The 13980-nt window shown below is 42.6% G+C and overlaps 1 protein-coding gene across 1 annotated transcript in view; it reads right to left on the bottom strand.

Annotated features, from left to right (window-relative positions):
* LOC133538560 (voltage-dependent calcium channel gamma-5 subunit-like) overlaps nt 1-8090 on the bottom strand; it is a 12182-nt gene extending 4092 nt beyond the window's left edge. The window contains exons 1-2 of the mRNA XM_061880213.1: nt 7801-8090; nt 1846-2125 (exon numbers count right to left, since the gene is read on the bottom strand). Of these exons, the coding sequence (XP_061736197.1) occupies nt 1862-2125; nt 7801-7893 (357 nt within the window). The 5' untranslated portion in view covers nt 7894-8090 and the 3' untranslated portion in view covers nt 1846-1861. The remainder of the gene's footprint in view (nt 1-1845; nt 2126-7800) is intronic.
* Nucleotides 8091-13980: the final 5890 nt, after the last annotated feature.

The raw sequence follows: 13980 nt of genomic DNA, 5'->3' as shown, positions 1-13980 counted from the left end.
TGGGCGGAATAGACCTCTCATTGACCCCGTTGTAAGCATACTTTTATTTACGCTTATTTACAACATGGATTTTTTTTTCTTGATGCATTCTATCTTGAGATGTCCGATAATGGCTTTTTTGCCGATATTGTCCAACTTTTATTTAACGATTCTGATATCAACTGATACCGATATATAGAGTCGTGGAATTAACACATTATTATGCCTAATTTTGTTGTGATGCCCCGCTGGATGCATTAAACCAGGGGTGCCCACACTTTTTCTGCAGGCGAGCTACTTTTCAATTGACCAACTCGAGGGGATCTACCTCATTTATATATATCATTTATATTTATTTATTTATGAAAGAGACATTTTTGTAAACAAGTTAAATGTGTTTAATGATAATACAAGCATGTGTAACACATATAGATGTCTTTCTTTCACAAAGACAAGAATATAAGTTGGTGTATTACCTGATTCTGATGACTTGCATTGATTGGAATCAGACAGTAATGATGATAACGCCCACATTTTCAAATGGAGGAGAAAAAAAAGTTGTCCTTTCTGTACAATACCACGTGAAAGTGGTTGGTTTTTGGCATCTAATTCATCCAGCTTCCATACACTTTACAAGAAAAACATTGGCGGCAAATTCCGTAGCTTGCTTGATTGACATTCACGGCACCCGAGGGTCTTGTGAGATGACGCTGGCTGCTGCCAGTTCATTATTATGAAAAAATGACAGAGAGGAAGGCGAGAAACACTGTTTATTTCAACAGACTTTCGCGCCGTCCCTTCCGTCAAAACTCTAAAGGCCGACTGCACATTTCCTATCTTCACAATAAAAGCCCTGCTTCATGCTGCCTGCGCTAACAAAATAAGAGTCTCGGAAAGCTGGCGTGCACAAGTGATGTGCACGCCAGCTTTCTGAGGGATCGCTTGTGCACGCCAGTTTTCCGAGACTCTGTATTTAGTTAGCGCAGGCAGCATGAAGCAGGGCTTTTATTGTGAAGATAGGAAATGTGCAGTCGGCCTTTAGAGTTTTGACGGAAGGTACGGCGCGAGAGTCTGTTGAAATAAAAAGTGTTTCTCGCCTTCCTCTCGGTCATATTTTCATAATAATGATCTTGCAGCAGCCAGCGTCATCTCACAAGACCCTCCGGTACCGTGAATGTCATTTAAGTGACGTCTTGGTGAAGATTGATGATCACTCATTTTTAGGTCTATTTTTTTTAAAAGCCTGGCTGGAGATCGACTGACACACCCCCCGCGGTCGACTGGTAGCCCGCGATCGACGTAATGGGCACCCCTGCATTAAACAATGTAACAAGGTTTTCCAAAATAAATCAACTCAAGTTATTGAAAAAAAATGCCAACATGGCACTGCCATATTTATTATTGAAGTCACAAAGTGCATTATTTTTTTTTTAACATGCCTCAAAACAGCAGCTTGGGATTTTGGACATGCTCTCCCTAAGAGAGCATGAAGAGGTTGAGGTGGGGGAGGTTGAGGTGTGTGTGGGGGGGTGGTAGCAGGGGGTGTATATTGTAGCGTCCCGGAAGAGTTAGTGCTGCAAGGGGTTCTGGGTATTTGTTCTGTTGTGTTTATGTTGTGTTACGGTGTGGATGTTCTCCCGAAATGTGTTTGCCATTCTAGTTTGGTGTGGGCTCACAGTGTGGCGCATATTTGTAAAAGTTTTAAAGTTGTTTATACGGCCACCCTCAGTGTGACCTATATGGCTGTTGACCAAGTATGCTGTGCATTCACTTGTGTGTGTGTGTGACACGCCGTAGATATTATGTGAATGGGCCGGCACGCAAAGGCAGTGCCCCAATATTGTGACTTGTCAATATCCAAACCACCTTTTCATCCTGTGTTTCAGCACGGCGACGACGACATCTGCTCGTACTCGGGACACTTGAGGAGGGCGGGGTAGTTGGACGAGTTCATCTGGAGGGACGCCTCGGAGGAGATGGAGGAGGGGCTGCGGCCACGCCCGGCCCAGGCGTCCGGGTGGAGGAACTGGCCCGAGTAGTCGGAGCAGTTGCTGAGTCGAGGCCGGTAGAAGCCTTGGTGGGGCCGATACATTTCCTCCGCCGTGTAGCGCTTCATGAACAGGTACACCGACATCACGCCCGCCGTCTGGAATAGTAGTCGGAATGTTAGCAAAGGCAGCTGAGCAGAAAGTGAAATACAACAATATGTGTTTATAACAGAATTAATACAATTAGAACGTGCACAGAGTTTAACCAATTTTACCGATGCACGGTTTTTCAAACACTGCTATCTGGTGTGGAGGACCCTTAGGGGTGATGGACGGCTGACTACAGTAGCTCCCACCCCCTCACCTCTGTTGCAAGTTTTGTGTATTCTATGTAACTTGTTTATGCGTGCTATGGCTATGAGGTTTTTCTCCCTTGGCCTCAGTCTGGACCCCCTCCCTGGAGTCCAGCCTTTGACTAAATATTTTTTTACCCCCTTTTTCCTCACCTTTTCTTTTGTAATGGGCGCCGTCAGCGATCTTTTTTCTGTCTCCCTGTAATGTTTGTCTGATCATGAAATAGATTGTGTTGACAATCTCATTTTCTCCTCGGGGATTAATAATGTACTTCTGAGTCTGGTTGTTGTTCAGCAGGTTGTCCACTAGGGTGCACTGTGATTACATTACTCTCTAGAGGAGACAAATAACCAACAATCTGATGGCAAAAATAAAATAGAAAGATTATCTAAATTACTTTTTATAAATATACATAGTACTATTGCTTTGTTCTTTTTCGATTTTAGACACATTTAAATAACATGACTGGTCTAGCAAAAACATCATATACTGTGTTTAAAAAATACATAAAATCAAAATAATATTACTAAATAAAGTAAGAAACCACAGACAGCTGCATTCCTAAATTGTCTTTGATAGACATACTGATCCACAAGTCCACAAAAGGCTCATCAACCACCCATATTTAAATTGTGATTCAATCTGGGTTAATTTGGAGATATGTTTTTTCTACGTATCTCGGAAAGACACACCACAGTTCTTGCAGAAACAAGCATTCCATGTCCACCTAATCTTCTCCAGTGTGAGGAAATACAGAACATTAATCCAGCAAGTGTGGCAAGGAGGTCATTATAATGTATATTATAATTATAATTATAATTTTCCTGAGGGAACTTTCCAGAAGGAATCAATAAAGTACTATCCATCTATCTGTCTATCTAAAGCAGGGGTGTCCAAAGTGCGGCCTGGGGGCCATTTGCGGCCCGCAGCTAATCGTTTACCGGCCCGCCACACATTCTGCAAAAATTGCAAAATTGATAGTATTGCAAAGATTAAAAAAAACATTTAGAAAAAGTGGGATAAGGTGAAATCTAATTTAAAAAAGTGGCAATGTTGACACAAAGCTGCCATGCAGGCATTTTTTTCCCCCATTTTGTCTATAATTTTTTTTTTCCATTGTTCCAAAAAAAAAAAGAACAAAATAATCTGTTGTAATGAATAACTACTTAAAAATTATCACTATAAATGTTTTATGTGGGAAAAATATTGCATATGTTGTGTGGTTGCCATATAAAAACATCAAAGTTTTGGCAAAAGAGCATAAAACAAACAAAATAATAGTTCAAACTTAAAATTGACAGATATATCGGAATTTGATCTTGAAATTTAAGTGTTAAAAGTTAAAAAAAAAACTAATACAAATGCATCACTTTATGAGTGGGGAACCTTTTGGATCTCAAATATATTTAGGAGGATTTTATTTAACTTTATACTGTAATTACTCAAAAATATTAAATAATTAAAATCAATGGTGTCCTGCATTATTGATCTTTGAGGGCTTTAATTGCTAAATAAAGGAACTCTCCTGAAGGAATCAATAAAGTTCTATCCATCTATCTATCTATCTATCTATCTATCTATCTATCTATCTATCTATCTATCCATCCATCTATCTATCTATCTATCTATCTGTCTATCTAAATACTACATATTTCAGTTTTACTATAAAAACAAAGTTGTCTTTGACAGAAAAGGCATGCAACCTTATTTGTTTTACTTTATAACAACCTCAAGTTGATAAAGAGATTTACTGTAAGTATTAAATAAAAAAAAATAATAATAATTTGACTTATTTTTTTTTGTATTCAAAGTTGGACACCGTCCATCTTTTTCTGTAGAGCAGGGGTCACCAAGGCGGGGCCCGCGGGCACCAGGTCGCCCGTAAGGACCAGATGAGTCGCCCGCTGGCCTGTTCTAAAAATAGCTCAAATAACAGCACTTACCAGTGAGCTGCCTCTATTTTTTAAATTGTATTTATTTACTAGCAAGCTGGTCTCGCTTTGCTCGACATTTTTAATTCTAAGCGAGACAAAACTCAAATAGAATTTTGAAAATCCAAGAAAATATTTGAAAGACTTGGTCTTCACTTGTTTAAATAAATTCATTTATTTTTTTACTTTGCTTCTTATAACTTTCAGAAAGACAATTTTAGAGCAAAAATACAACCTTAAAAATTATTTTAGGATTTTTAAACACATACTTTTTTACCTTTTAAATTCCTTCCTCTTCTTTCCTGACAATTTAAATCAATGTTCAAGTAAATTATTTTTTTTTATTGTAAAGAATAATAAATACATTTTAATTTAATTCTTCATTTTAGCTTCTGTTTTTTTGACAAAGAATATTTGTGAAATATTTCTTCAAACTTATGATTAAAATAAAAAAAAAATATTCTGGCAAATTTAGAAAATCTGTAGAGTCAAATTTAAATCTTATTTCAAAGTATTTTGGATTTCTTTTAAAATTTTTGCTCTGGAAAATCTAGAAGAAATAATGATTTGTCTTTGTTAGAAATATAGCTTGGTCCAATTTGTTATATGTTCTAACAAAGTGCAGATTGGATTTTAACCTATTTAAAACATGTTATCACAAATATATATTTATTGTAAGAAATCATTAAGATGATCAGTGTTTTCACAAAGATAAATATCATTAATTATTAATAATAACATAAAGTCAAAGGTAAATTGAGCAAGTTGGCTATTTCTGGCAATTTATTTAAGTGTGTATCAAACTGGTAGCCCTTCACATTAATCAGTACCCAAGAAGTAGCTCTTGGTTTCAAAAAGGTTGGTGACCCCTGCTGTAGAGTAAGATGAGAAGCTTGTAAAACACTAATGTAATGCCACACACAGATATAAAGAGTCAAAATATGGAGATATTTTGACTGCGGCTCGATTGGTACCGGTCCGCAGAATATTTTTTTATACATTTTTTATTTATTAATTAATTTTTTTATCAAATCAACATAAAAAAAACACAAGATACACTTACAATTAGTGCACCAACCCAAAAAAACTCCCTTTTTCGTGACAAAAAATGTAAAAAAATAAAATACCCAACCCCAACCCCCCTTAAAGCTCATCACACGACGGTACAAACACTCACACAATAATAATTGATACGAGAAACATTATCACAGACCATTTCAAAAACGGAATGACATTTTCAGCTTTTTACTGAATAAGACCGAATGTACATGAAAATACAGTGTGTGATTTACAATATTAACTATGAACAATAAAACACTGAATATAGAGACTATATGAACGTTGCTCCCTCATCTACTGCTGACCAACTCTTGATTGACACCATTTATAATCTAGCAAGAGCAACAAAGATGCAACAAACACGGCAACATTTAAGACAAAGGCTAAAAAACATCCACATATTTGATGTAATATCACTTTTCTGCACAAATTTGTTGTAGAAATCTGAGGCTTGTTGCTGTGTAAACAAGTCCCGCCCACTCTGTCCCGTCTGCATGAAGCAGAGCTTATTGTAGTAACACATATGTCCCTCAAAAGTGGCGATTCTAGCCAAAGGAATCATTTCTGTAGTTTGAAAATATCCAGCGGCCCGCATTGAAGTATTAATTATGTTGTATTATGCCAGGAAACAAAGTCGCTGCCTTTTTTATTCTCTTTTGTAAGACCCGTGTTAAATGACTTCAAACGTGACTCCTCAAAGGCTGGTTTTGAGACAGGATCAATTGCTTCGGTTTCAATTTATCGAAAGTGAGTCTTGCTTTTCGAAACGGCAAATTTTTTATACACTGAATTTCTTTACAATGAATTTATATACTCTGATTTTTTTATACAAGGAGTTATAAACACGCATAGTTTGCTTACAAATGTTCTTTCAATGATCCATCCATCCATCCATCCATCTATCATCTTCCGCTTATCCGAGGTCGGGTCGCGGGGGCAACAGCCTAAGCAGGGAAACCCAGACTTCCCTCTCCCCAGCCACTTTGTCTAGCTCTTCCCGGGGGATCCCGAGGCGTTCCCAGGCCAGCCGGGAGACATAGTCTTCCCAACGTGTCCTGGGTCTTCCCCGTGGCCTCCTACCGGTTGGACGTGCCCTAAACACCTCCCTAGGGAGGCGTTCAGGTGGCATCCTGACCAGATGCCCGAACCACCTCATCTGGCTCCTCTCGATGTGAAGGAGCAGCGGCTTTACTTTGAGTTCCTCCCGGATGGCAGAGCTTCTCACCCTATCTCTAAGGGAGAGGAAACTCATTTGGGCCGCTTGTACCCGTGATCTTATCCTTTCGGTCATGACCCAAAGCTCATGACCATAGGTGAGGATGGGAACGTAGATCGACCGGTAAATTGAGAGCTTTGCCTTCCGGCTCAGCTCCTTCTTTATCACAACGGATCGGTACAACGTCCGCATTACTGAAGACGCCGCACCGATCCGCCTGTCGATCTCACGATCCACTCTTCCCCCACTCGTGAACAAGACTCCTAGGTACTTGAACTCCTCCACTTGGGGCAGGGTCTCCTCCCCAACCCGGAGATGGCATTCCACCCTTTTCCGGGCGAGAACCATGGACTCGGACTTGGAGGTGCTGATTCTCATTCCGGTCGCTTCACACTCGGCTGCGAACCGATCCAGTGAGAGCTGAAGATCCCGGTCAGATGAAGCCATCAGGACCACATCATCTGCAAAAAGCAGAGACCTAATCCTGCGGTCACCAAACCGGAACCCCTCAACGCCTTGACTGCGCCTAGAAATTCTGTCCATAAAAGTTATGAACAGAATTGGTGACAAAGGACAGCCTTGGCGGAGTCCAACCCTCACTGGAAATGTGTCCGACTTACTGCCAGCAATGTGGACCAAGTTCTGACACTGATCATACAGGGAGCGGACCGCCACAATAAGATGTTGTCAGCCAATTCAGTTTCTAACATTAAAATGCAAAAAATAAAGTTACGTAATAAAGACACAAATTAACCTCCATAGAGCACCATCACAGAACCAATAAAGCCTGTAAGTAGATAACGCAAAAAGCCGCTGCCTGACCAGGGCTCAGAAAATCTGCAGAGACTCCTCTCACCCCCACAATGACTATTTTCACTGCTGGACTCTAGAAAAAGGTTCCGTAGCAGAACCTCCAGGTTCTGTAACAGCTTCTTCCCTCAGGCCGTAACTCTTGAACGCATCATAATAATCCACTCAATTCCCCCCAAAAATGGATTAACTGGCTGGAATAAAAAGAGAATATAACATACATCCATAAACCTGGATGCATATGCAAAAGTGCAATATATTTATCTGTTCAGTAATCTATTTATATCCGCACCTTATTACTTTTTTTTTTTTATCCCTGCACCACCATGAGCTAATGCAACAAAATTGAGTTCTTATCTGTACTGTAAAGTTCAAATTTGAATGACAATGAAAAGGAAGTCCAAGTCTAAAGTACTACTTTGATTCCTGTCAGTTTTGATGTCATTTTTACGCTCACGTTTACCTCAGTGAGGAGGAAGGAGATGGCAGCGAAGGCAAAGGACCAGCCGTACTTGTAGCTGAAGTAGGCCTCGTTGCTTTTGGTCCTGTTTAACATTTCATCGTTGATGTTGGAGATGTACAAGACGAGGCCGACGACCAGAGAGAGACCTGCAGGCAGCACACAAGCAACAAGTTAGTCTCACTAACAACCCATCCATCCATCCATCTTCTTCCGCTTATCCGAGGTCGGGTCGCGGGGGCAACAGCCTAAGCAGGGAAGCCCAGACTTCCCTCTCCCCAGCCACTTCGTCTAGCTCTTCCCGGGGGATCCCGAGGCGTTCCCAGGCCAGCCGGGAGACATAGTCTTCCCAACGTGTCCTCGGTCTTCCCCGTGGCCTCCTACCGGTTGGACGTGCCCTAAACATCAATCAATCAATCAATGTTTATTTATATAGCCCCAAATCACAAATGTCTCAAAGGACTGCACAAATCATTACGACTACAACATCCTCGGAAGAACCCACAAAAGGGCAAGGAAAACTCACACCCAGTGGGCAGGGAGAATTCACATCCAGTGGGACGCCAGTGACAATGCTGACTATGAGAAACCTTGGAGAGGACCTCAGATGTGGGCAACCCCCCCTCTAGGGGACCGAAAGCAATGGATGTCGAGCGGGTCTAACATGATACTGTGAAAGTTCAATCCATAGTGGCTCCAACACAGCCGCGAGAGTTCAGTTCAAGCGGATCCAAGACAGCAACGAGAGTCCCGTCCACAGGAAACCATCTCAAGCGGAGGCGGATCAGCAGCGTAGAGATGTCCCCAACCGATACACAGGCGAGCGGTGCATCCTCAAGGGCCAAACCATGTTTGTTGTTCCCGACATCTACAAAGCAATTAACTACCTGCTGCCTTCTATTGAAATGAAAGACATTTACAGAGTTACTCTGCCGAGCTCCAGACAAAGGGAATAAGCGGTAGAAAATGGACATCAGAGTTTCTGACCGGTTAAAGTTCTGGCTGGAGGATGAACGCACATAAAGTCTTTGCCAAGACGTCGTGTGTGCAGACGAGGCCTGCAGCAGAAGTGGGAGCTAAAGGCGGGAATGAAGAAGAATTGCAGTAAAGAAAAGCAAACACAGACTTTGGCCTCAGGCTGTCACGGACCAGCTGCTCTGTCACATTCGGGAGTAGAAAACCTCCATTGGTGTGTCTGCTTGCAAGCATGGAAACATCAAACATAAATCACTTATATTAACCAATCATTTACAGACCTTGACTGACAAAAACAATAACTAATATAATATATATTTACACAATAATTTGGATTTACTATACAAATTATACCTGAGATGTGATTGATTTAATGGCAATTTGTGATGGAAATAAAAATGTTCAATTGCAAACATTGACATGTAAAAAACTGAATATGTTCAAGTTTCTGATTTAAATCCTTTAAAAACAGCCAAACAAAAGCTAACCTGCATCCTTAATGAGGATAAGAAAATGGATGTAAACACAATCAAATTAAATAAGGATGTATTTCAAGAAATTCTATTGATCTTGACACAAAACATGCATTGGCTATAAAATGCTGGAGGTGTTCTGTTCCCTTTGATGTATGCAACACACCTGCATGGCACTCATTGTTTTATTCCAAAGCATGCAACAGACCAGACCACGATTTATTGATTCGTGTATAAATACTGTACAGTATGTTGTTTTCCAAGGTGCTCATCAGTCCAACTATGAAAGCATTTGGCAAGAATGTGTTTGTAAAAGAAAGAACAGAACACTTGACTTTTACCTGGATTATGTAGAAATGTAGTTTATCCAATGTAACTTCTAACCTGCTGATTGCTTGACATCCGAGCCCCCTCTGCTGTAGACAACGAGACATTGCATGCACATCAATTTCATTTCAAAGGGGCTTTATTGACATGGGAAACACATCCATCCATCCATTTCCTACCGCTTATTCCCTTTTTTGAGGTTGCGGGGGGCGCTGGTGCCTATCCCAGCTACAATCGAGCGGAAGGCAGGGTACGCCCTGGACAAGTCGCCACATCACCGCAGATGGGAAACACAATCAAGGCAATTACAATGTCCATCCATCCATCCATCCATCCATCCATCTTCTTCCGCTTATCCGAAGTCGGGTCGCGGGGGCAGCAGCCTAAGCAGGGAAACCCAGACTTCCCTCTCCCCAGCCACTTCGTCTAGCTCTTCCCGGGGGATCCCGAGGCGTTCCCAGGCCAGCCGGGAGACATAGTCTTCCCAACGTGTCCTGGGTCTTCCCCGTGGCCTCCTACCGGTTGGACGTGCCCTAAACACCTCCCTAGGGAGGCGTTCGGGTGGCATCCTGACCAGATGCCCGAACCACCTCATCTGGCTCCTCTCCATGTGGAGGAGCAGCGGCTTTACTTTGAGTTCCTCCCGGATGGCAGAGCTTCTCACCCTATCTCTAAGGGAGAGACCTGGAAACTCATTTGGGCCGCTTGTACCCGTGATCTTATCCTTTCGGTCATGACCCAAAGCTCATGACCATAGGTGAGGATGGGAACGTAGATCGACCGGTAAATTGAGAGCTTTGCCTTCCGGCTCAGCTCCTTCTTCACCACAACGGATCGGTACAACGTCCGCATTACTGAAGACGCCGCACCGATCCGCCTGTCGATCTCACGATCCACTCTTCCCTCACTCGTGAACAAGACTCCTAGGTACTTGAACTCCTCCACTTGGGGCAGGGTCTCCTCCCAAATCCCGGAGATGGCACTCCACCCTTTTCCGGGCGAGAACCATGGACTCGGACTTGGAGGTGCTGATTCTCATTCCGGTCGCTTCACACTCGGCTGCAAACCGATCCAGTGAGAGCTGAAGATCCCAGTCAGATGAAGCCATCAGGACCACATCATCTGCAAAAAGCAGAGACCTAATCCTGCAGTCACCAAACCAGAACCCCTCAACGCCTTGACTGCGCCTAGAAATTCTGTCCATAAAAGTTATGAACAGAATCGGTGACAAAGGACAGCCTTGGCGGAGTCCAACCCTCACTGGAAATGTGTCCGACTTACTGCCGGCAATGCGGACCAAGTTCTGGCACTGATCATACAGGGAGCGGACCGCCACAATAAGACAGTCCGATACCCCATACTCTCTGAGCACTCCCCACAGGACTTCCCGAGGGACACGGTCCAATGCCTTCTCCAAGTCCACAAAGCACATGTAGACTGGTTGGGCAAACTCCCATGCACCCTCAAGAACCCTGCCCAGAGTATAGAGCTGGTCCACAGTTCCACGACCAGGACGAAAACCACACTGTTCCTCCTGAATCCGAGGTTGTGATTACAATGTATCAAAGTTAATAAACTAGATAATTGTGCAATATAGATGCAAATATGTTTACATGAGACTAAATACATCCATATAGTACAAATAGTGCATGAATACTCACATGGTCTTTACGGTGGTTGTGTTCCATTGGACGTCCTTTTCTTGTCACAACTGCTCACAAATCTTGCTGTTGTGTTTGCACGTTGCTTTACTTCCCCCAGCTGGTATGGGAGTTTTTGTTTTTTTGTTAATTGTCATGTTTTCTAACTCTCTTTGTGTATTTGAAATTTGTGGGAAGTACAAACCCCGTTTCCATACTAGTTGGGAAATGGTGTTAGATGTAAATATAAACAGAATACAATGATTTGCAAATCCTTTTCAACCCATATTCAGTTGAATGCACTACAAAGACAACATATTTGATGTTCAAACTCATAAACTTTGTTTATTTTTTTGCAAATAATAATTAACTTAGAATTTCATGGCTGCAACATGTGCCAAAGTGAAGTGAAGTGAATTATATTTATATAGCGCTTTTCTCAAGTGACTCAAAGCGCTTTACATAGTGAAACCCAATATCTAAGTTACATTTAAACCAGTGTGGGTGGCACTGGGAGCAGGTGGGTAAAGTGTCTTGCCCAAGGACACAACGGCAGTGACTAGGATGGCTGAAGCGGGAATCGAACCTGCAACCCTCAAGTTGCTGGCACGGCCACTCTACCAACCGAGCTATACCGCCCCAAAGTAGTTGGGAAAGGGCATGTTCACCACTGTTGTGGGGCGGTATAGCTCGGTTGGTAGAGTGGCCGTGCCAGCAACTTGAGGGTTGCAGGTTCGATCCCTGCTTCCTCCATCCTAGTCACTGCCGTTGTGTCCTTGGGCAAGACACTTTACACACCTGCTCCCAGTGCCACCCACACTGGTTTAAATGCAACTTAGATATTGGGTTTCACTATGTAAAGCGCTTTGAGTCACTAGAGAAAAGCGCTATATAAATATAATTCACTTCACTTCACTGTGTTACATCACCTTTTCTTTTAACAACACTCAATAAACGTTTGGGAACTGAGGAAACTAATTGTTGAAGCTTTGAAAGTGGAATTCTTTCCTAAAGGGGTGTACCTCACCCCATCCTTTCTTGTGAAAGACTGAGCATTTTTTGGGGGAAGCTATTTTTATACCCAATTAGCCTGCACACCTGTGGGATGTTGAGCATTCCTCAACTTTATCAGTATTTATTGCCACCTTTTCCAACTACTTTGTCACGTGTTGCTGGCATCAAATTCTAAAGTTAATGATTATTTGCACAAAAAAAAAATGTTGATCAGTTTGAACATGAAATATGTTGTCTTTGTAGCATATTCAACTGAATATGGGTTGAAAAGGATTTGCAGATCATTGTATTCTGTTTATATTTACATCTAACACAATTTCCCAACTCATATGGAAACAGGGTTGGTAGATGTCTCTGGTGTCTTGGTACAGTGGGCAGGTTGTAAAAAAAGTGCAGCTGAGAATGCACAGTCTGTCTTCTCTTGGAAGCCGGGTCTGCCCATGGCGGCCTTTCTCCATGGTCACTGAGTCTGTACACAGTCAAGGGTCTCCTTGGTTTTGGGTCTGTCACAGTGCTCAGGTATTCTGCCACTGTGTATTCTCTGTTTTGGGCCAAATAGCATTCCAATTTGCTTTGGATTTTGAGTTGATTCTTTCCAATGTGTAAGTTTTCTTATCATTCGGTTTAGTCCAGTGTGGTTTCTCTCTGGTGGCCCTGCTTGTGTTAGTGAGCGTAGTCCCAGAACCAGCTGGTTGAGCGGGTATCTCTCTAGGGCAGGGGTCTCAAACACGCGGCCTGCGAGACATTATTTTGCGGCCCGCACCTTGATGTGAAAATGTAATGTTAGTTTGGCCCGCGAGTTTTATATGAATGCCACTTGACTGCGTCATACTTGTATACCCTCGATTTTTCTTGGGGACTCCCAATTTTCCGTGACCCTCCAGGGGTAATCATTCTCCCGAAATTGACCTACTCAACAATATTAGCGTCCTCTACAACCTGTACAAACAGCGTGCCAGCCCAACCACGTTGTATTTGGCTTCTGTAGACGCAATATACACCCCTGCATCCCCAATCCCGCCCCCCTATTGTAGCCCGGAAGAGTTAGGGCTGCATTGGATTCTGGGTATTAGTTCTGTTGTGTTACGGTGCGGATGTTCTCCCAAAATGTGTTTGTCCATCTTGTTTGGTGTTGGTTCACAGTGTGGCGCATATTTGTAACAGTGATAAAGTTGTTTATACGGCCACCCTCAGTGTGACCTGTATGGCCGTTGACCAAGTATGTCTTGCAGTCGCTTGTGTGGGTCTGCAGAAGCCTCACACAATATGTGACTGGGCCGGCACACTGTTTGCAGGTTGTAGAGCACGTTATTAATATTGTTGTCCGGGTGAAAACTGGGATAATGATCGCCCTAGGAGATTGTCGGGAGGGGCACTGATATTTGGGTGTTTCCCTGAAAGATCGCGACAGTTGGCAAGTATGTTGCTCGGGCCGGAAAGCTGTTCAAAGAAAGTGAATTCATTAAAAAGTGCATGTTCGATTTTTTTAAGAAATATTTTCTCGCGGCCCAGCCTCACCCAGTTTCTGCATCCAGTGGCCCCCAGGTAGATCGAGTTTGAGACCCCTGTTCTAGGGTCTCTTTGTAGGTAAGGGCTTTGTTATGGAGCGTGTGTCGGTCACTTTCTTTTAAGTGGTTATACCATTTAAATCAGGCGTGCCCATTACGTCGATCGCGAGCTACCAGTCGACCGCGGGGGGTGTGTCAGTCCATCTCCAGCCAGGCTTTTAAAAAAAATAGACCTAAAAATGAGTG

The sequence above is a fragment of the Nerophis ophidion genome, linkage group LG20, assembly GCF_033978795.1.
Source record: "Nerophis ophidion isolate RoL-2023_Sa linkage group LG20, RoL_Noph_v1.0, whole genome shotgun sequence".
NCBI classification, from domain to species: Eukaryota; Metazoa; Chordata; class Actinopteri; order Syngnathiformes; family Syngnathidae; genus Nerophis; species Nerophis ophidion.
Note: the sequence above shows the minus strand (reverse complement) of the source record. Positions and strands in the feature narration are given on the sequence as shown.